General features: G+C 37.7%; 1 protein-coding gene across 1 annotated transcript in view; it reads left to right on the plus strand.

Moving 5' to 3' along the window:
- The window catches only part of LOC114364186 (sodium channel protein 60E-like), a 31,041-nt gene extending 7,226 nt beyond the window's left edge, over window positions 1–23,815 (plus strand). The window contains exons 4-17 of the mRNA XM_028320208.1: window positions 1,454–1,588; window positions 2,493–2,710; window positions 15,596–15,708; window positions 16,188–16,444; window positions 17,435–17,576; window positions 18,628–18,762; window positions 19,357–19,571; window positions 19,644–19,814; window positions 20,532–20,725; window positions 21,631–21,862; window positions 21,954–22,225; window positions 22,313–22,557; window positions 22,627–22,930; window positions 23,322–23,815. Coding sequence (XP_028176009.1) covers window positions 1,454–1,588; window positions 2,493–2,710; window positions 15,596–15,708; window positions 16,188–16,444; window positions 17,435–17,576; window positions 18,628–18,762; window positions 19,357–19,571; window positions 19,644–19,814; window positions 20,532–20,725; window positions 21,631–21,862; window positions 21,954–22,225; window positions 22,313–22,557; window positions 22,627–22,930; window positions 23,322–23,682 — 2,994 coding nt within the window. The 3' untranslated portion in view covers window positions 23,683–23,815. The remainder of the gene's footprint in view (window positions 1–1,453; window positions 1,589–2,492; window positions 2,711–15,595; window positions 15,709–16,187; window positions 16,445–17,434; window positions 17,577–18,627; window positions 18,763–19,356; window positions 19,572–19,643; window positions 19,815–20,531; window positions 20,726–21,630; window positions 21,863–21,953; window positions 22,226–22,312; window positions 22,558–22,626; window positions 22,931–23,321) is intronic.
- The last annotated feature ends 637 nt before the right edge of the window (window positions 23,816–24,452 follow it).

Below are 24,452 nucleotides of genomic sequence, written 5' to 3' on the forward strand. Positions count from 1 at the left end.
CTTTCCTTTTATCGCATAAGTTGTAAGTACGAGTTACAACTAAAGTCCTGGTGTTACACTTTAAGACTGCAATAGAGCTACATGACGAGATCAAGCTGTGGACGTAACGTGTCTCCCGATTAAATAGTTAACAAACAAGATCGATTCAAAAGAGCCCAACTCTATCGCAGAGGTATTAAGTACTTATCTGTCGTTTATTAAAAAAAAGAAGGACGAAAACAAAATCGAAATACGAAAACCGACTCTGGGGCTAACGCAATACAAAACCAACAATTAACCTACATTGGCCCACGTCAATTGAGGGCTCGGGTCCATACCCAACCTCCCATTACAGCCGAGTCGATTGAATTACCTACTTAATCGATATTGAAATCAGTAGCTCGTTAGATTAATCAGTGAGGATAAATAGGATTGGGGTACTGGTAATTATAGCGAAACTTATTACCTTAACAGCTTGCTGCGAATGGGTTTTGTAATAACAATGCTTCAGCAGAAATTTAACATGAATGCTGCTACAAAGCGGCCGTCTGTCGTGAAAACACGCCACTTTTTAACAGTTAGTTGTACAGAAAGCGTGTGCCCGCAATAAAAAGAAGTATTTATGTACAGATGACGGAAAATGCTAGGTTAACATGACTCCTTATGTAGTTTGTAGTAGATGCCATTATCCAACAAAAATGTTTAGTCTGAAATGCTGGCGACTGTAACAATGACTGTGCATTTTCTACGAGCCAAAGGCTATGGCTTTGTGATTCAAATTCGAGTTAATTTTCAGTGTTTACTTTGATTCAATAAGTTTTACCCTCGCTTTTTAGTCGGTCGACGAAACTTCTATTGTGTTAACTCAAAACAATGATTTGTTAAGTGCGATGTAAGCTTTAAATTTTAACCTCCGATGGTGCGAGACTAAAACCTTATTTTTAACTTTCAAAAGTCGAGTACAATGGGGAAGTAAACCACGAACTTAAGTTTGCTCGACGACTTCTCTTACCTAACGTTTATTATGACTGAAACTGTGTGCCTACCATGAGTTTACGTTAGGTGTGCTCGCTAGCGACTGCGTAAAAAAATGACATTTAAATGTATGACATATTGTGCAGCGCCCCTAGCGGCTACTTTCAAGAAATAAAATCTTCATATAATTTTTTGACGTATTCGCTAGCGAGCTCACCTAACGTAAACTCATGGTAGGCACACTGATTGAGTATTCGCTTGACATGTGAGAGGTTCTTAAAATACATATTGTTATCAAAAGCACTCGATATATCGAACTAACTACTTAATAAAAGTATCAATTTCTTTTATATCAATTAGGTAATAATCATCTTCAAACGTAAACAGATGCTTATTTACGTAACATCTTCCATAGGAATTTCTTTGTTTCAAGTACGTCTTCTTTTTCCTTTTTTTTACAATTCTTCTCATTTGTCAATGTATTTTATATTTCCCACAGGTGCTGTCATCGTGCGGGCCGATGTCGGTATCCTTCTTCACAGTGGTGGTGTTCTTCGGGTCTTTCTACCTCATCAACCTGATGCTGGCTGTAGTGGCTCTCAGCTATGAAGAGGAGTCACAGATCACGCAAGAGGTAAGCCATATAAATGGTGACTGAGTTTGTTGCGCGCTTCTTCTCAGGACTTGCCTAATGTTTGTAAAAAGGCTCCTAGAGCATTTGACGATTTGTAAAAACTAATTTAGATGTCTATACAAATAAACATATTATGATTTTGATTTTTAACATAAGAAATCTCTTTTCACAAGCGAATAGCTTCTTTTCTTTTTGGTTGGATTTTGGATCCTGGCTTTGCGATTTTACTTTTATCGTTAATAACTTATTTTAGGGTGATAATTTCCAATTCTACAAAACAGTTCAAATTAATAATCGTACAATATTGCCACAGGAAAAGAAAAATCAAATGAATATGCTTAAACAACAAACAAACATAGGTAATTATTCAAAAATCAATGCTACACGTACACTGTTGGTAAAATACATATTTTCGCGTTAAAAAAACAAACAACGGTGAAATTTTTTGCATTGCGTTTTTTATTCAGATCACATCGGCACCTGCCTCGAATTTTTCCATTTAGTTTAGATTTAATAACCGTTGACCACGTAAAAAACCTAAACGTATTTTATGTATGCCAGTGCAATGTTTTATTGTTCTTTGTAATAAAATGATTCACACGTTGTGTTCCTTCAGATATTTTTCTCGTGAAAGTTGGGCAGATATTTTCTGAAAACAAAAGTTCTCTTGCCAAGTCTAGTTTCTCCCCTTCCTAAATACCTACATGATTTTTTATACTTATAGAAGGTTGTAGAGTAACCTACATTGGACCAAGTCAAAAATTTTACCATCTCTACATTTTGTACGTACTATCGATTGAATCATTCTAGTAACATCCAACGAGTCGATAAACAGTACCAAAAACATTCGCGCTTTATTTTCACACTTTCAAGGCAATATTCCTCCAACTCTTAACACTTTCAGGAAAGAAAAAAGGACCTGAACGAGCACCGCGACGATTCCACATTCAGCTTCGATCCCACATCCTTGGCTGTGCGGACACTGGCCAAGGACTCTAAGGAGCGAATGGACACCAGAAAGTGGCTGCTGCTAGCCTCGTACTCCAGGAAGAGGACCAGGAGACGCAAGCGGGGGCGGAGCGCCATCCACCACGCGCCTGCAGTCGCCGCCGTGGCTGAGAGGTGAGTAGAAGACTAGGGCATCAAATGTGTTTGTGACAGCGGCTATTTTCCAACAACAAGTGTATATTCTTAGGGCCTCGTTCACCATCTCCGAGTTAAGTGTCAAGTGTCAATTTATCAAACACCATCTCTGAATAACGCTAAAGTAAGTACCTACTTCTTATTTTATTGCTAAGTACCTAGTGGTGATCAGGAAGTAACTAATTGGAACTTTACTCGGAGATGGTGGAAGAGGTCCTTACTGTAATGACTGTGCGTACATATTACAGCCAGGCCTCCCACTCGGTGGACCGATTACCTGGTTAAAAGTAAAGGTTGAGAGAAGCGCTTGGAATCGGACCAGTTGTTATGAGAATCATCTTGATAAAAAAGCAGTGAACTACTTTTGGTTTAAAAGAGGCAACTTGTTATTCTTTTCTCTTGCGATTTATTACGATTTTGAAAAGGGAAAACCCTATCCGGGGAGTATTGTCGCTGTAGTTCAAGATCCTTTTAGTGCGGGACAGAGCATTTTTCCAGAAAGTAAAACAGTAAACTGTGCCTACCTACGAATGTTATTCATTAGCCGTAATTTCACATGCTGCTGTTACAGTCAAAACTACAGCAGTATTTGTCCTAAATGTCTCTCCAAGTGGCTCTTATAATTTGATTAACGGCTTGTCTAGATTATACGAGCAATTCCCTCCATAAACTACAAGAGGTCGGTTATTCTGAGCACAGTTCAAATAGTTTGTGCTCTTATAGCCGAGCGTGGTTTGTGGTTATCTCACAGACCAGCGTGGCTGCCAGCATTTCACAAACTTTTTTAATAAGAACTGTGAATACAAAGTACGAACTCGTATGGAGTATTTACTGATGACGTGAGCTCGTGTGAAAATAGGTCGTGCCTATAAATAAATTTTAGCCGGTGGCTAAATTAAGTTGTACAAAGTTATGCCTACTTAAATCGCGTAGCTGAATCAATTAACGTGCTTTTACTAAAAGCCTAGAATGAAGTGTTTTTTAGCAAAGTTGTGTTTGGTTATTATTGTTATACTGCCGTCAAATGTAGAGTCACTAAAACGCTATGCAACATCAAAGCAAGGACATAGGTAGGTTCTCTATTAATCACGTGTAATGTCTCTATATTTTGTATCTACTCGTACGTCATATTTCTTTCACATTACAAATCTTACATAATATTATGTACTATAATTACAATTTTTCAGGCGTTCGGCCTGAAAGCCAAAGTATAGTAGGTACTTATCGTATAAAGAAATTAGGCATAACCAAACCAATTTCTAAAATATATCCGGTAAGGAAATCTCATTTCTTGAGGGGGAGAAATCGGTATTTATGCCATATTACATCGACACAGGTAATAAAACACAAATTGCCTTCCTTATCGAATATGCTCGCTCAATGAGTTCAAAGAAAGAGGATTAGGCTTGCATGAGTTTTACAGCTTATGTAATGTTTGGTTTCTTTAGTAGCTTTGAACGGTTTAACTTTTAGCAAGTTTAGAGCTTAATAATAGCTTTGCAGCAAACGTTTTCATTATTAAGATTGGATAATACCTGATAAAAGTTTCCGTTACTGATTTAGTTCTCTATTACCTATCTAAGGATCAAGACAGAACTATTTTCGCAATCAACAACTCATTTACTTAGTCGAGCAAGCAATTCTATGTTATTTGGAAAGCTTTTAGATATATCATTTCATTCGACCGATAAAGCGTTTTTATATTTATATGTCCATTTTGTTTACTTTATTTGAACCTATGTTAAACAACACACTCTCAACTTAGGCACAATATTACTCTGAACAGCTGGTCTAGAAATACACTTACATCATTTAATTCTAAACAGCTTGTCTAAAAGTATACCTACATATCTTTGTTCCCAGCAAATGACCCACAATCCCGTGACAAAACTGACTGACAAAGAGTCCCCCTTATTGTGGCATTATGGCATTCAAGAAAGTTACGTCGGTGATCGAGCCCCATTGATGCCAAACGAGACGTGTAAAATAAAGTCCAGTGGCTGTTTAGGTAGGGTTGTCAATCACAACCCCAAATGGATTAATAAACCTCGGCCGTTATTATTAAAGCTTTAAACTCAGTTACATGCCTTATTCACTTTTTAATACACAACGAGGAAGGTCTTGGCCTGAATCCCACCTAAATTCATGATCAAGCCGAAGGAGCTTCTGTGGTTGAGGATTCCAGGTCTAATTATCTTAATTAATTAAAGCCGTATTGCCATCTATCACACACAAGTTCTACGCAGGTATTATTACATTACAAGTGCTAAATAGATATCTGGCTTTATGTCGCTGAAATTCTTTCTTCGTTCATTTATCACTTTACGGAGTCACGTTTACAATTGCGCTCTGTCAAAAGTCAATCGAAAAAAATTTATACTGCGTCACAAAAAGTTACTACTGAAACGAATGTCGGACGAATTCACCAACTGCGAATATCGGATGACAAGGATTTTAACGAATCAGGGCTTGTGGGAATGCAATCCAGTTATGCGGGATCCTGCAAACTGGACTGTCATCTGAACACAATAATATTTCATGTGTATTTGAAATTCAAATTACAAATTCAAACGGATTGGTTTTTTGCGGGACACTGCAAACGGGATGTTCGTGTGAACGTTAATATTAAAACACGTATAGGTACTACTTAATAGGATCCTGCAAAAAACTGTTCCTGAAAAAAAACGGGATGTCTTCGTGGGAACAAGCTCGCAGACGATGTATTTTAAAGAACCGCGACTCGATCAAAAATTACACTACTGGCGGCTGTTTCAGTAAAAATGCAAGCATAAATAAAAGTTCATTTCTCGTGGCTCTTTTAATATCTCTTGGTAACTTTATAACAGAAAGTGCTACCAGTCTGGCAAAAGCATTTATTCTGCTCTCCGCTTACCTGTCTATAACTTCTACGTAATTAACTTTTCTTTTAACGCTTTTATTTCATAATCCAACTGTCTGTGCAGCTGAACGTTTACATTGTCTAAGATAGAGTAAGTAATAATTAAGTAACTATTAAGAGATTATTCAGGTGTTACACTGGTATGTATTGTTTTCCTAAAGAATGCATCTGCAAAAAATGCTTGCAAAGTAAACATGGACCAGACCTTGAAACATTGACGTAACGACACCAATTTCACTTACTATGTGAATTCACACGTTCTACCTGAGTCTATAATTAGGTTTTTCCCGATTTTAATGTTACTCGAAAATTTAATTTGGGAATATTTTACAGGTACAGAAGAATTCCAGACTATTATCGTTCATATTTTATTCTATTTTATTGTTCATATTTTAAATTGATCAAACCTATTAACCTACACAGTTTGTTAGGGATCCAGTTTTTTTCACCAAAACCTAGCTTCTCAGCTCTGATTGTGTGCAGATTGGAATGCGTCGGGCGTTAACAGTTTCCGTCGCCAGTCGTCTTTGTGCTGCAACTGGGTCGGATGCGACGATCACGTGCCATAGAAAAACCAGTCTGAAAGCGCCTTTATTATACTATTGCTGTTCTGGGATTCCCCGCGAGGAACAAGATGTACCTTACCGTATCAGTAAGAAAGAGACACTTGTTACAATGGGATAGCTGACATGCAAAGTAGGTACATTTTAACAATAGCAAAAGAAACCATGAAGAAACAGACAACAGTAAAGATCCTTTACTCAGGCACAATCACGGTGCCTATTGCAATGGGACCCCTGACAGCATAATTTGTTGTGATAATGATAATGTCGAATAAGATTTCCAAATTATAATGATTTCTTCAAAATAGCCTCCTCTCAGTAGCCTTTTTGCTTCAACGAATCCAATATTTATATTTTCGTTTATTGCTGTAAAATACTAAATGAAATTGAAGAAACTTTTATACCACAAATCACCGCAAATTAAAGGGAATCACTATTGCCTTAAAATTAGAACCTTTGAATTAAAAAAACACAGCCTTGATTACAGTATCCCTTACAAACTATCCACTGGTAACAATTTTAAATTGCTGAAACTGAATCTAGTCCGTTAAAATCGCCTGTCACCAGATATCCCAGTTAGCGCTCCGATATTGCACGTCGAGGGCCTGAATCATGACTACGGCAGCCGATATTGCATTTTGGATGTTATTGCACGTCCGCACTTAATTGCTTATGATCGAGTACACGTGTTTTGTAGGTCCTAACTAAATCTAAACAAACCTCAGTTTAACACTAAACAAATAGAGAATAGAATTATTGGCTTTTCATGGAAAGCATGTTTGCCTAATTCCCCTATGTTTATAGGTACTGTAATAATATAGGTTAGTGCTGAGAAGAAGCAGCGTAAGAAACAGTCACTGTTTCTTGTCACAATTTTGTTTTTATAAGTAGAGTCACCCATTGAAATCTTTCCAAATTATTAAAAATATGGTGTATATTTACACCGATTGTTTAATAAAATAACTGACCCATAATAAAATACAGTCATAAAATAGTATAAAGCGTCATAAGAACAAAAAGATTTACAGATATGAATAAATAAACATCTGAGTAATCGCAAAAGAAACTTGAATTGAAAGATCCACTTCAATAAAGTATTGGAAAGTGAAACAAACATTGAAGTAGATTTAACTGCATAGGATAAATAAATGGACCAAAGTGAAACTCATTTAGGAAGTTGCTCGGTCTGACTGCGGCAAGTTACGAGTATTGGATGTCCCAGTAAAGGACGCAGCACACTTATCAACCCGGAAAGGGATCGTAACCGTAGCAACTCGAGATGGTCAGTATTTTTTGTATGAAACTCCATACTGCAAAGCACACTTTTCCGCACCGTAACGTAAACGCTTCGCCTCGCGTTTGACAGCGTGCGAAAGGCGATGACAGCTCGCGAAAGGCAATACTGTGTTATAGTTCCAAAATACTGAACTGTCCTATCGATGACATTGACAGCGGGGCGCCACCGTCAATACCGAATCGCTGGTTCCGATTTTTGCCATGTTGGAAACCATAAAGTTGAACGATGGTAGCGCCCCCCTGTCATTGAGTTTGGCGGGACAGTTCAGCGTGGGTCATCTATAATCCCTTTCCGAGTTGATAAATCTGCTTTAAGCGATAAGGTGCGGTTCTCACGAGCTATGATTTATATCTGAGGTCTAGTAGATTTATTTGCGAGATTGTTCACTAGTTTATGTTGGTGGATAAGGACAAAGAAAGGCATTCTTACAAGAATTTTAAGTGCTTTGCTGATTGCTACAGAAAGAGCATTTTCTTAGTTAAAGAATTAGATAGAAGCTTATGTATAATCTTTATTAATGGATCAGGAGATTCAGAAGACATTGTATTTGTATGATATTGTTTAGCTTTAATTAGTTTTGTTTTCAAGCAAGAAATAGCTCGTATTAGAGGCCTTATCAAGACCAGTTTTTTTAATAACTTCCTCAACCTCCGCTTTTGAGCTCTACATAATTTATTGAAATGATCCCATGATCAAGGGTAAAGTAATCCATCATTAGTTGTCTTTTTTTAATTTCCCTCAGAATATTACATAGCAGCTTCATTTCTTCGTCCTTATTATATTTATTATCTTCGATAAAAGCTATATTACTTTACAAGTATCTTAAAACTGGCACGATCCTTTACATTTTAGATAAAGCCCGTACTCTTTCCCACTACCGTTTTCGGGAAGTGTTTAATTTTTTATATGGAAACGCGAACTTGGATATAGCGTTCAAAATATTGAGTTTTATAAGCTCAAATATAGTCGCCATATTATACAAGTAAACAATATTAATCTCAAAATACTTTAGCAGGTTAAAACATTTTTCAAGCATGATAAAGTTTATGTGGACTGTTGTAAAATGCACGACAATATCTAGTTAATTAATTAGTGTCTGATAAAAAGACATTACGTTAAATAAAGAACAATAATATAGTACAATACGAATAAGAATATTTTTATTGATGTAATACACTGTAACATTTTATATTGATACCCTGGCTCCTACAATATGTAGGTACTATAGTACAATGTATTAAAATTAAGACTATAAATATTTATAGAAAAGTAACAATAATCCCACATCTGAACAAAGCATAGTTTTATTACTCGTATTTAAGAGTTAAGAAAGGACAAAGAAACAAAATGGACCACAGAAGACAATTCCAGCTTAACAAACCCGCGGCCCCTAAAAACATTCACTCCTTTCTGTTGGGGCAGTCATTTATAAAGAGTTCTTTCCGTGACATTACGCCGGTTAAGTGTATCGTTTTAACGCTCCAAGTGCCCCGGCGGTATCCGCCCGACTTTAACTATTTATTTAGCGCTGTAGCTAGTGACTTTTCATTAAGATTTTCTAGAACCACGGCTTAACTTAATCCTTATCCGAGATACTGACCACAGCTGTGAAGAATAAGCTGTCAACCTACCTGTAAGCTGTTACCTAAAAAGTGTTTTTTTTTCTTTGTGTTTTTGTGATTTGCACATAAGTTGAGGTACTTATAGTTTTCCTATTGTTCGGTAAAATATAATCCCACCAAAAACATTCTGTAAAAAACTAGCCAAGTCTCGATGGAGCTGCTTGTTTATCTCTAAAAAGTAATGAAATCTAGACAAAGTCGTGCCAAGTCTATGGTTCCTTACTGCGATTTCTTTATTATTATAGTTAATGTTGTGTGACTTGGCCGTTGAAGGGTGACAAAACCAGGTGCTCCATGACACCATTGCACCAATCAGTCGCCTGAACCGCTACCCACTGACGATGGAAAATTGCCACTTGGAAAACGTTGATTCAACAATAACCAGTCAATTGTAGGTTCAGTAAAGCTGCGTATTTATAATGTATGATTATCTTAATAAAGATTGTTCAACGGCCAAGTCACACAACATTAACTATAATAATAAAGAAATCGCAGTAAGGAACCATAGACTTGGCACGACTTTGTCTAGATTTCATTACTTTTTAGAGATAAACAAGCAGCTCCATCGAGACTTGGCTAGTTTTTTACAGAATGTTTTTGGTGGGATTTCACTTCTTTTTGTGGAACGTGGCAAAATTATTTAACGTCGTCGTTTATCAACATTTTTTTACGATATTAAACACAAATAAACTCAACGACCTTTAAAATGGACAACGAATCAGATTGTTTTTAATTATAACATAACCTAAGCGAACCTTACAGTATAATAAACGAAATCAACGAAATGCAAATTACACAACATTCAACTTAATCGACGACTTTCTCTAGAAAGGAAAAAAATCTGGACACCGCTTGCTAGTGCTAGCGCCATCTAGCGGTGAGCGATACAGGCGAACACCACGGGGCCGGAGTAGTATTGATTATGAATGTGGTTACTCCAGATCTTCGATTTTCCTAGTTTTTATAGTTTTCCCTTTATGTGGCCATTAAACCCTAACTCTGTACCAAATTTCAGCCCTCTGAGTTAATGGGAAGTACTAGTTCTATTTTGATGATCATCAGTGAGTGAGTGAGTGAGTGAGTGTCGTAAATGCGAAACTTTGCTTTCGCTTAACTTCGGAACTAAATGACCTACAGACTTGAAATTTTGGATTTAAAGTATGTGATTATAGCTTACTAGATGACGAAAATTTCTGCGTTCTGGTCTTATCCAGAGGTTCTCAAATAGGGGCCTGAAAATGCGGCGAAATGGTTCCAGTAAAGGATGGTACGGCAGTGTTTGCTTCGCGCTCGACTTGGCGGGGGCACTGCCGTGCCCCCAGATTTTCAGGTAGTTAAATAAAATTAGATCACGATATAATTAAAACTGTTCTTTGAAAGGCAAACTTTTCAAGTAAAGGCACTCCTTACAGCTCTAAAGAGACTTCTGGAGAGAATTTGAAGCAGTGTTGCACTGTTTGTTTCATTTGTGTAGCTCATGCTTCATGAATAAAACAAAAGTGCCAAACATAATTATACTTAGATACTCTACTTTCCCAGCAAGAAGTCCAATTCAAAAGTTAACATTAAATGAGTAGCTTTATGTAATGAACGTGGATGGAGACAAAGTCAATCCTATTACATAAGGGAGAGTCCGGTAATTTGGACCAGTTTTTTTCAATCCCATTTTACGCATAGTTTTCTTTTATTTTTGCTAATGTCCATGGTATATACTAAAAGATAAATTATTCAACTTACTATTTCATAGGTATTAATTAACATGATTGTTGTATATTTAGCACAAATCAACAAAATGCGAGTTCAGAGCATCGGTCCAATTTAGCCAACCGGTTCGATAATTTGTACCACAGGGTTGCTAAATTGGATTTCAATAAATTTCAAGCCTATAAAAAAACTATGGCAAAATATTATACGGTACATTCTTAACAAATTAGGTAACGAAAAGGAACAGTAGTTAATAACATAGACAATCGATATTGTTTAACACGTTATCACAATTTTGAGTACAAGTTTTGTAATTCCAATTATCGTAACGCACACTTGTACCTAATCTACTTTGCCAGTCTTATGCTTTAATTTATTGTTAGTCAAACATTACTATGATATTACTTATTATTAACTTCAAAATATGATTCACTAAAAAATTTTCAAAATCCTTTGGTAAAATTTTCATACAACTTGATGTGGTACAATTTAACCGACTAGGTGATAGTGCATTTAAAAAATCGGTAAAAAATATAACTTATAATTACCGAAAAAATTTTCAAATAATTGTAATCCACACTAATTTACGCTTCTAATTAATAAATTAGAAACACTGTGTGATTAAATTTAACAAAATTACAAACTAAACATGCATTCTCAAAAGTTACTTGAAAGCAATAAAAAAATACTTTTCAAAATAAAACACACGTGTTTGTTGTCACGGCAAAAACCACATGGCCGATATTAATTGATTTTAGTTGTGTATCGCTGAGTGTTGCAATTACAGACATTCAATAAATACTTTACGAAATATGAGGGTGGTAGGTACAATTTACCCGGCGGTACAATATACCGAACTCTCCCCTATAAAGCTATTTTACCGTTCGATTGATTTAACCCCAAATCCAGCTGTTTCTCGTTTGCTAAAATCCGCTGTGTTTTAATCCTCATACATTTCCCAGAATCGAGCGTCAACTAATTGCACCAACCAGTGACACAGATTAGAATGTCCTGTGAATATCTACAGTTTGGACAAACATATTTCCAATAAAACCAATGTGCACAGTTCATGTTTTGAATTGTAATGTTTTTAATAATTGGACATTACTTAATCAATTTTGTATGTAATAAATTTTTGTATGGCAAAAAAAAATTGTATTTTAGGCAATTACGATTTAAATAACACTCAACTTGATCAACCAGTTGGACAAAGAAACGACCATTGTCTAATGTCCCATTTACAGTTAAGGAGAAAGTAGGTACTTAACTGTAATCCCTACTTTCGGAATATACAGATTGACTTATCAAAATGCAAAGGAAATCATATGAAAATTCCAATAAAAAAATCTTATTCCGCAACATTTTCTGCTGCCAACAAAGCATGACGCAAAATGTCCGGTTCATTTGCTAATCATATTTGTTTCAATAAATAAATAAATTGCCCGGAATCAGAGCGAGACCATCCCGTGGGAGTTCGGGTCACCCTTTATGGTATTGGTTCCCAAACTTATTTGAGACGCGCCCCCTTTCGACCATACAAAAAATTTCGCACCCCCCTCCTCCAGTCAAGCTTATGTATTGGTCGTATCGAGCCGTCTGGAATGCATTCTCTCAGCGGTTGCAGGTTTTTTAAACTTAAGGCGATTAGAGTCCTCAATGACCTTGGGCGTTTGACCTTCACGCCGCGAGCAACACCCGCGCACCCCGCACCAAAAACTCCGATTTGACACCGATCAAAAATACACGGGCATAGGTAGATACAGAATAGAAGCTCTTTCTTCATACATTACTGCCTATTATTTTAAACTTAAATTGATGAACCTTGATGTCGGTGTCATTTAACTCAGGCGTAAAGGTATTTAATAAAAATAACAAAATCCATGAACATTTTGTGCGGGATAAAATTTTATTTTATTTTTTGTAAATTTTCTAATGCTTTTGTCGGTTCAGTCGTTCTCGAAATTTGAACAAACCCGACTTTATTACAAGCTTTTATTTAGCTTGCAATTTATGATGTACCTATGTAGGTAATTACATAAATGTTTGTTCGGGTGGAATCTTGCAAGCTGAATTAGTTAGACCAACTTCCTGACGACAACTAGGCTAGATGACAAAATTTCAATTATTTGTCCGTCAGACAGATAATTAGAAAATACAAAAAACACCGGTTATCGCCAAAGCTACGGTCAAAGTTAGGTCACGTCAGGTAGTGCAACTTAGCCAAAGAAAAAATTCATTTTGATCGCTAATGTCAGTTTGTAGCGAGTGACACAACCTCCCCGTCTGAAGGCCAGCGGCCGACTGCCGCCCGCACCCCGCGAAGGCCCCCTCAACAGCAAAACGTTCGGAATTTATCAAAAGTAAAATTTATGAATGAAAGTAATGTTCGATTGAAAAACGCAACGTGTCATTTAAAGATTAAAGAATTCCCAATCTATTCGTGCAAAAATCTTTTAAATTAACATAGCCGTTTTGGAGGAGTAGGGAATTTAAGTAAAAAATCGATGTCCCGTATTTATTTTTTTAATCCAAAACAAAGACACGTAGCGAAAATTCAAACGTCACAAATGTAGTCCTTGAACTGTTGTATAACATACATTTTTTTCAACTATTTCTGTCCAGCAGTAAAAGAGGAGTAGGCTTTACAAAATGCCCATTTAGCGCGGATTGAGGACACTAATCGCCTTAAGTATACAGATGGCCCCCTTTTAAAGGTTTTGCCCCTCCCCTGGGGGGCGCAAAACCCCCCACTTTGGGAACCAATGCTTTACGGCAATATGGCTGAATACACAGCAACTTCTGTTCATTTATATCCGAGGAAATATTTAGACAAAACAATTGGGGACAAAGGAAAGCAACGGCGCGTTGACTCAACCTTTTTGGCATTTAGAGCTTAGTTGTTTATGATTCTAAAAGCAAATTGTTTTTCATGTCCTTCTTAAGGGATGAGGTTAATTATTCCTTTCATCCCCTCTTTAATTAGATCCAAATGTTCAAAACACGATGGCAAGTTAATCGTCACAATCTTCTGTTTCTATCGACTGTACAATTTTTTATCCTCTTAATTATATTATCATCCTCTCAGATGAGATTCTTGTATTCTTGTTCCATCTCAATTAAGAATTTGCTGTCGATTTCATCATGAAAGAATTCCTGTCAATAGTTGGTAAATTAAATATTAATATTATGTACTTAATTTCCATTCTTCAGACTATGTATCTGCATCTCTCTATTTGGCAACAGCATAACTTCCATCTGTGATAGACTTATCAAAATCACCACAATACCGATCGATTAATTGGACTTATCCCTTAGTAACCAAAATATAACATTTTCACCGCTTCACTTAACGACTGGCACATCACGTTTATCACCTTTATCGGGACACAAAAAACCCTTTGTGGCATGCTCATTAACGATGGCAAATTTCAGATTCATCTTAACAATGTTGACCTTATTCCGGCAGTGTTAACACGTACCTACATTTGCATGATAATGGTGTTTGTAGCAGTTTAGCATACCGGAGGCTTTGTCTCGCCACCGCAGAATGCTCGGAAGCGACTAAAGCTTTTTGGGGAACATGTGGTAGTGCAGATGCAGTGAGATTTTTCTCCTATTCATCGATGCCAAAACAGTGTAGTCTTTACATTTACTCCTTATTAAACTTTACATTATATTTATATTATATTAATTAACACTTCTTCTTCATTTCTTCAAGAATCTTACCGAGCTTTCGACATCAGAAACATTTGCTTTACAAAGGTATTAACTATCCAAGTGGTAAATTATTTTAATGATTACCTAATTTATTTATGAATTTACTGACTAATCTATCGAGAAATTAAGGCGGGTAAAATGAAGTCACATATTTACTTAACTGAAACTTTTATTTGTGAGGTAAAAGAAAAGGTCGTCAAAAAAGTGACTTAATTTAAATTAACACGAACATGAATATATCATCAACGTACAAGAGTTCAAGAGTACAAACTAATTATTGCTGACGGATCCATCATAACAACGTTGACCTAATTGCAAGCAAAGTGTCAACACGCATTTGCATGGTAATTATGTTTATGCCACGGAGTTTAGCATAGCGGGGCTAGGGTTCCCGGCTTTAGCCGGACATGTTAGGCTTTTTAAGGACTTGTCCGGCCAAATATTCGCTTGTCCGGCCTTTCCGGCTTTTGTTAGGCTTTTTAAGGTGGCTGCCGCGCCAGTTGAAAGTCGAGACACGTAATAATATCGAGCACACCTGCCCGTATCAGGATGTTAGGCTAAGGCTTTTAGGGTAAAATGTCCGGCCAAATTAAACACCGAGTCCGGCTTTTGTGTTTTTGGACCTGGCAACCCTAAACGGGGCATAGCATTCCGTGGCACAACGTCGGATATCGACTTATGGAAGGGAAAGTCCACATACCATATTAGATAGAACTTGTGTAACATAATGAATTCCATCGCTTCACAAACATCTTTGAGAGGGTTTCCTTGCAGGATAACCTTAATAAACATATTTAAACAATGTGCATTCTTGCATATACCGCAGTTTCTGGTTTTAATCCTGGTATCCAAGTTGCATCATCTTAACTTTAACAGTAACTGGTGCTTTTGTATGGAGTTTGACAAACTTGACGTTAGTTGTAGGTAAGGGTTATAGTTGCGGCCTCTCACAACCTTAATCAGGTCAACGGTCCAACGGGTGGAAGATCTACCCACGCTGATAAAAAAGTTCTGATTTTGATTAGAAAGATTCTATTTTATACTAATGATACTTTTTTTCAGGGCGAGATCTCGTTCCCGCTCGCGGTCGGTGACCCCGAGCGCGTCGCCCCCCCTCCCGGCGCTCCCCCCGCCGCCCCCGCCGCCCCACACCCTTCACCCGGACAATGCCTTAGGTAACGCATCCTGTCTGACGCATGCATATTATAGTAGAGTGACAGATATACGCATGTCTACTATTGTCAGAGATGTAGAGGGAAACGATACATGGAAGTTGAACTTGGTACGCTCGAAATAAATTGTTGAACGAAAGTGATTTCATTTTTAGAAGGATATTTAGACGATACAGTTTGAGAATTCATTGGCAGGCATCTAAAGACATTAATGCCCGTTTTCACCATCAATCCCTTATTTTTAAGTGACCCCTATGACAACAAAATTCTTGTTATTTGTTACCATAAGAATCACTTAAAAATTAGGGATTGATGGTGAAAATGGGCATAAGCTTCTTAAGTAATCGAGCTGCACCTAAATTTTAAAAAAAAAATCGAGGTGCTGGGCAGGCTATTTATTTATTTATTTATTTATTTATTTGGGATGTGTTTTAACTGCCCCAAAAAAAAAGGTCTAAATACTAATATTAACTTTTTAACAGGACGCGGTGCACTAAGCGCAGCTGGCCGTCAGCTAAGCGACCACAGCAACAACCGAGAATCCTCACTGGATGACTCCGGCGTTGTGGATGATCACGACGACGGCGAGCACACGTCGGATGACCAAGCCCCGCACCCACATCCTCGCAGGGTGCATCTACTGCCGGTGCCAACGGCACCGCCGTTGGAGCACCCGCCTACACCCATGCCCATGCCCATGCCTATGCCCATGCCTATGCCCATGCCGCAAATACAGCAGGTGAGCTTACACTAACAGCTATAGACACACGTCTGATGACTCTAGTCTGATGTGACGTAAGCGAGCACACGTCGGATGACTAGCCCCCGCACCTCGCAGGCCATCTATTGCTGATGCCGACGGCGCCGCCGAAAATCACCCATACTTATATGCCTGTGCCGCAGATTCAGCAGGTGAGCTACGAATAGCCTAGGCTACACATAAACGGCTAGTAGACTAGAGCAGTGCTTTTCAACCTGTGGGTCGCGATCCACCAGGGGGTCGCGAAGCCTCTATAAGGGAGGTCGCGAGAGATCGTAAAAATCACCTCAGTAAAAAACATTACCTGACGACAACCTGATAAAGGTAGCAGGAAGGCGCTACATGCAGGCCGCTACCAACCGTGCGATGTGGAAGTCATTTGGGGAGGCCTATGTTCAGCAGTGGACGTCCTGTGGCTGAAATGATGATGATGATGATGAAAAAAACATTAGTTATAAAGACAGATTTATCCGAAATCTAACTATGAAAATGCATTAAAATGTTGTATGGATTGAAGTATTCGGACCCTACAAACATCTTTGTAACATTATAAAATGCATGAAAAAAAGCGAACGGTCGGGTGGTCGCCAAGTCGTGTCATGAAAAAGGTTGAAAAACACTGGACTAGAGTCAATAGTCATAGTCATAAATGTTTATTGCATCATGTTGGTACATTTGGATCTTAAATAATAATACAGAGTCAATGAACAGGCTGCGAAGAGCACACGTTATCAGATATGGGTACGAACAGACTCTAATACAAATTGGGTGGAGGACTCGCCCATGCTCATGCCACAGATACAGCAGAATATCCTAGGGTACAGACACATAGTTGATAGGCTGATCAGCGACTAACGGTGAACACACGTCCAATGACCAGGGTCCAATCCTTTCCCAGGAGGATACAAATTTCCATAAATTCAGTAAACCATAACATTCATAAGTGACAAGAAAAAAACATGTTTACAGGAAAGACCAAAGCTCGAGCCAAAACAAAAACACCCGAAAAAAGTGGAAAAGCAGCTGGACAAATCGAAGAAATCAGAAAAAGGCAGCATCCAGGAGAAGTATCCACTGAATCCAGACTACCTCAACCAGATCGTAGTGCTAGGTAAAATTAAACTTGATTCAAATCTGCACCGCTTCAGAACCCCGAATTCGTTTAATACCACCAACAAACAACAACAAGGGACGAAATAAATATTAATTTCAATAAATTTGCTCTACAATTGGTGGTATTATTCTAAATTATTCCTTTGATTGGCACGGCTTCAACACTAAAAAGCACGAAACAACGAACACTGGTTAAACGATGCTACCACTATCAAAGAATGACTGCTTTTGCCGACACAAGAGCCTGTCGTTAGGTATCTACGATCAAATACATCATCAAGGCATTGGGCAAAAAACACTCAAAATCTTCAGTTTTCAAATATCGTAGATTAGCATTTAAATTATCGACATTGGCTATTGTTATTGCATGTTAACCTTCTATTTCTTAAAATTTACCGACAATCTAAATCAACTTTTAGGATTCTATTCTATTGTCAGATTTCCGAGCTTGCACTCTTTGCAATTTTTCTACCTTTCTAAATTTAGATACCGTGTATTATACATCTTTCGGAATACATTTCTAAATTACGATGTAGTTCCTTTTTCTTCTAAAATTCTAACTTATTCACTCTGTTTCAATTCGCATTTGCAAACAGATGATTTACTTTGGATTTCTGAAGCATTATGTAAGGGTTCTTCAAAATTCTTACCTAATTCTGAAATAGCTGTGTTTCTTTTAAGTTTTTCTGTTTTACATAACAGCAAAACTTAACGGCATCACAATTAATATCTTTGGTAGCTTAATGAATTTTCTCTAAAAACTTTTCAACAATGTTCAAGAAGCTACCAAGATTGTAGATACTGCAATTACATTTTGCAAAAAAAAAAAAACAAATTGTTCTGCTCTTGTCATTGAATTTACCAATACTTTGTTTTGAATTTTTAAAGTTACATTTTTTTAAGTTCTATCGGGTTTTTAAAGAGTAATGGTAGATTCAACTGGCCGGTAACATTCACTAGTAGCTTCACTTCTCAGTGAGGTGACACCTCATTGGGCATTTGAAACAACACTGTTGCAATCTCGCTTCTACCCTCATTAATATCGTCAGGGGCGGACTGGCCATACAAGCGCGCGCCCGACCTCCCGCAAGCGGAGACGACGAAAATTAATGAGCTCAGTTTATTGGCAGCCACGCACAAATCTCATATGGGCAATTACGAGCAAAATTGCACTTACTTCACAGGTTAGTAAACACTGACGCCAACGCTTCTACCCCCCAGTCCACCCCTGTTCCCCACAGGAAGACTGCAGGGTGACATTGCGATTGGTTCTTGCTGTCGTCTCGTCGCATTTCAAGGAATCGCATTCAAGTCTATTAGATTAGCAACAAACACACAATTGTATCCTCACTTAATACACTAATTAAACTTCTATGCGATTCAGTCAATGGGAACACTAAATTGATACAATTCGGAATACTACCTGCAAAATGCACCTCACATAAGCGTTTCAAAATTTTATCATTGGCATTTCAAAATTATTTAAAACCGTGCATTTTCCTGCGTACTTTCTAGCCTCCTGTTTTCCGCTTTTGACTGCATGAATAAGTAATGTTTAGTAATTTAACTTTAACAATTACAGTTACATACAATTGTTTGTTACGATATTGCAAACATGGGCTTTGCATTCGAAGAATTTGAATACGCTTCACTATGCTTTTGCTCTTTTGGAACTGATCTTTCTTTGGTACTTTCTTTCTTCTGTTATCGATGTGATGTTTCTGTTATATTTACTTATAGTTCTGCCTTAGTTCATAACTTGTTTAATTTGACCGCAGATGAGCTTGTGGATCGAAACTGTGAATGCTGCGTAACATGCTGCATAGACTATGAAGGCTGGCTCCAATTCCAGAACTGTTTGTATGGGATTGTGAAGGATCCACTCTTCGAGTTGTTCATAACAACCTGTATAGTCCTCAATACACTTTTCCTTGCCTTAGAGCATCATGGGATGAGTGAGAATGTTAGACAAGCATTAGATATAGGAAATAAGGTAGGCTTGCAACCGATTACAACTATATTGAATGCAATTCTGTATCAGGAATTAACTGTTTCATTCTTTCAGGTGTTCACATCTATATTTACATTAGAATGTATAATGAAAGTGATGGCGATGAGCAAAGACTTTTTTGCTTGCGGGTGGAATATATTCGATTTGATAATAGTATCAGCCAGCCTTTTAGATCTCATATTTGAGCTCGTGGATGGCCTATCTGTGTTACGGGGCCTTCGTTTGGTGAGTATTGACGACCTTTATCACTACAATAATGAGCTGGTGGATGGTCTGTCGGTGTTACGAGGCCTTCGCTTGGTGAGTACACTTGACGACACAAGAGCGGCCATACACGGGCAGCTCACAAAGTTTATCATTAAACGCCATAGATGGATGGACACTTAATTTTCCTGACCTGTCACGTATCTAAAATACTTGATCTGATTGCACTACGCACGTATTATTACAGCATGAACTGATACCTCGTCATGGCTAGTATTCCAAGACAAATTACTTAACCCAAGTTCTTAACATGAGCCTTGTTTGGAAGGTAATTTGCATGTGTGTGTAGTTAGTTATTTTTACCTCAAAAAGTAGAATATATCCTGTACGAGAACTCACAGGTTTAAAAATTTGTTTATCTGGAATACTAGGCGTGACCGACTCCATACTTTGGGTGGTTGATGACTGCAAGCTGCCTGTGTATCGTCGTTATTATATTGCTGCAGTAGTAGGTATTAAAATAATATCATAGATTTTTGACCCTTCTATCTCCATCTTCGAGGACTTCTAGAGTCTGGTTTGACCTTAGAATGGGACATAGTTTGCTTGATCGTAGCGACAGCTTAATTTCAATCCCCGAAAAGTCTAATGGTATGTTGTTTTTTACTATTTTCTTTTGCATTAGATGTCAAATTTACTTTTGTATTACTTTCTATAATAAGAGTCACTTTGTTTCAGTTACGAGTGTTAAAGTTAGCTCAGTCATGGACTACAATGAAAGTGTTGTTGAGTATTATAATATCGACAATAGGTGCTCTCGGTAATTTGACGTTCGTTTTAGTGATAGTTATATACATATTCGCTGTGATCGGCATGCAGTTGTTCTCCAAGTCCTACACGCCGGACAAGTTTGAGCCGGACCCTGTGCCCAGGTGAGCAACATTTAAATATTTGACTACTAGTATCACTACTTGAATTCACTGTAACTTTACTAAGGATTCACGCACATTTAAAATAAGATTATATTTTTCCCGACACCTTATACTATCGATAAAATATGATAGCTTTGAACTTGGACATCCTATTTTCTAGAATCGTTCCCAAAGCAAACCTAAATATCTCACTTTATTATTCCCCTCTCAAGAATACGCAAATCATGTGGGCAACTTATCGTACAGCTGTGAATTTTTTCATTTGATTTTATTATGAGAGAACGCCCACACAGCCAAGTTCCTTGCAAAGTTGCGGGACGAAACCTAATATAAAGACATAAAACGATGCTCGAGATAAATGTCCATATTTCCATCTAAGTGCCGGCAACTTTCGCAAAACATTTTAGTTTGTAAACTCCGAACAACTCGAATACTTGCTTTAATTTTAACGACTTTCTTATCTAAATTGGCATAACTTCTCATCCAAGTTGACGACCTAATGGCACGTTGACGGGATGATTCGGAAAAATATACCGAACATCTCTAGTTCGGTTAAAATTGTATTTGTGTAGATTTAAGTACATTTCGCAATGAATTAGATATTAATTTCTGTTCATTCTTGTGTCCTACTAACATCGCATGAGATAACTCTTATTACCGACTCTTATCATCTAGCTAGGTATTTGTTAGTTCTAAACCTCAAATCATTAACGGATATTTTTCCAGTCGTGCCTTTGAAATGTTATGTTTCCTCGCACTAATCATATCGTAATATTTTGCTTGCTCCACAATCTATTTGCAATCATATTCATAATCCGGGAATGCGTAGAAACTTGAACTACTCGTATGTTTAAATAGATGAATGCATATAACTCACCCTTTATAAACTTCTTCTCGGTGACAAGATGGAATTTCAACGACTTCTTCCACTCGTTCATGATGATATTCCGGATTCTATGCGGAGAGTGGATCGAGCCTCTCTGGGACTGCATGAGGGCGGAGCAGGCTAGCGGCGCCGAAAGCTGCTTCTTCATCTTCTTGCCTGCACTCGTTATGGGGAACTTCATGGTGCTCAACCTCTTCCTTGCCTTGCTGCTCAATAGCTTTAACAGTGAGGAACTTAAGAATAAGAAGGAGGTAACGAAGTTGTTTCAAATAAGTTGCGATTCTTGTCACGTGTTCAAATAGTTCGAGAGTGGAAAACTAAATTACGTTATTTTGGTTTCAGGAAGTAGGTGAAGATTCAAAATTAGCTAAAAGTTTCGATAGAATACGTTCGATAGTAAGAAAAAAAGGTTTCCTTATATCGAGAAGTAAAGAGACTGAAAAAAAATCTAAATTAGAAGAGCTAGTTAATGAATATATGACACAACAACGCACCATAAAAGAGCAAAAGCCGTCAATACCGAGCGAGCAGAGGTTCTCATCTTCAATACAGGAGACGATACTTTTTCCGCACGATAATATTTACAGTCACAGTTATCAAGAAGCATTAAATAGGTAATGTGATTTTTATTTTACACTTTGATGACCGTTATCAATACCTAAATGTTCTTCTAAAGTACCAACCTAACATTAAAATTGCAGGCCAGTATCAGTAGGATCAGATTTTGCATTCCCCCCTATCTACCAGAGCGGGAATAACTTTAACCACGGAAGCCAAGAAACTTTGAAAGACGTGCGTGACTTGGCGGCCGAACATAAAATTACAAGTATTAGGGAAGATTCCAAAGAAAACTTGGAGGACACGTCATCCATCGAGCAAGTTGCAGCGCAGAAATTACTAAACCAAATGTCTTCTGGATATCACACGCAGCCATCTGATTCGAGAGGTGAATAAAATATAGATAATCCGCCAGATAATCCGTTTGAACATACTGTATTTTTACCATTAATTTCAGAGGACAATGAAAATTACGAAATGGCTCAGTTATCGAGCAAAACAACTCCAGAGAAAATCAGAAGACGTGAGGGAGGGCGGGAGACACCAATCACATTATGTAAGGAAAATGGGAACAAACCTGATGAAGAAGAAATGAAACATCCGTGGCAAACTTTAGTCTCATATGTAGATGAATTAACCGTAGGTGGAAGGAAAAACTCCAAGGGCCAATACGTTGATGCAATGGGGAACTTTCCGGGATTTGGGAAACAGAAGGAGCCGAAAGTACCGCAGGACTGTTATCCTCGCCAGTGTTACGACACGTATGTTTTCATATTTTTTGCATCAAACTTAATACCTAACTCATTATCTCAACCATTTTGGCATGGATCATGTCTATCTGCATCATTTGGCATGGCTCCATAATCTTTGCATAGTAATCTGAATTTACCTGAACCAAATAATATTCCTTTGTAATGGATGCTTAATTTATCAGATTTGTGAAACATTCTGCCAATCTTCCTCTATACTTTCCATTATAAATCCATACTAACAGCATTAGTTAGAAAAGTATTTTTGAGAATTTAAAACTTTAATTAAATTGTTTAATGTAGAAACTTGATGGCATCTCCAAACAAATCCACCGGGTCACAAAGGAGGGTAATAAATTGTGTTAATTTGTTGCTGCGTTTCAAGTGCATTCCATTTCTCCAGATGTTCCTGTTGGGACACGTGTATCCAAACAAAATTAGGCCAGCGTTGGATGTTCATCCGAACCTTCGTTCTTCGCTACGTGGACACGCCCGCCTTCGAGTGGTTCGTTTTGGTGCTAATATTCGCCTCCAGCATAACCCTCTGCTTCGAAGACATTCACCTCGAGAAGAACAAGCCACTGAAAAGAATCCTTTACTGGACTAACCTAGGCTTCTGCATGATCTTCGTCATCGAAATGTTCCTCAAGTGGATCGCGCTGGGGTTCTTCAGATACTTCACCAGTTTTTGGACTTTGTTAGACTTTACTATAGTTTTTGTGAGTATAAATCTACGACGTAATAGATGTGTGTGCACTAAATAGCTATTAGCTCGCGGCACTCCTGAGTTTACTCGTGTTTCGTAAGTTACCAGGGCAAGCATTTCGTTTCAGTTAAGTGTTTATCAACTGATTTTGTTTGATTTACTGGGTGTATTTATTTCATGTGTTTCGATGTGTGGAATTAACGTAGCGGTTGCATTTACATAGTAAAACATATTATTAATTATTTTAAATTTCTTACAGGTGTCAGTATTTAGTTTGTTAATAGAAGAGAATGAGAATCTAAAGGTATTAAGGTCTCTAAGGACACTGAGAGCATTGCGGCCACTGCGTGCAATATCGCGATGGCAAGGCATGAGGATAGTGGTGAACGCGCTCATGTACGCCATACCTAGTATCTTCAACGTATTGTTAGTTTGTTTAGTATTTTGGTTGATCTTCTCCATAATGGGCGTTCAATTTTTCGGTGGAAAATTTTTCAAATGCGTCGATGAGGAAGGGGAATTGCTTCCTTTAGAGGTAAAGTTAGAAATGTGAACAAAATAACTTATAGATCAAGTATTATCGCAGAAATTATATTTATTTTTTTGTTTCAGGTTGTGAATGACAAATGGGAATGCTATTACAATAATTTCTCGTGGATAAATTCCAAGATATCTTTCGACCACGTGGGAATAGCCTATTTAGCATTATTTCAAGTGGCAACCTTCGAGGGTTGGATGGAAGTGATGGCTGATGCTGTGGATGCGAGAGGGGTTGATCTTCAGCCGGCGAGAGAAGCTAATTTATATGCTTACATATACTTCGTAATT

Source organism: Ostrinia furnacalis, unplaced genomic scaffold (assembly GCF_004193835.3).
Source record: "Ostrinia furnacalis isolate ACB-3 unplaced genomic scaffold, ASM419383v2 OfSCF7361, whole genome shotgun sequence".
In the NCBI taxonomy this organism is placed as follows: Eukaryota; Metazoa; Arthropoda; class Insecta; order Lepidoptera; family Crambidae; genus Ostrinia; species Ostrinia furnacalis.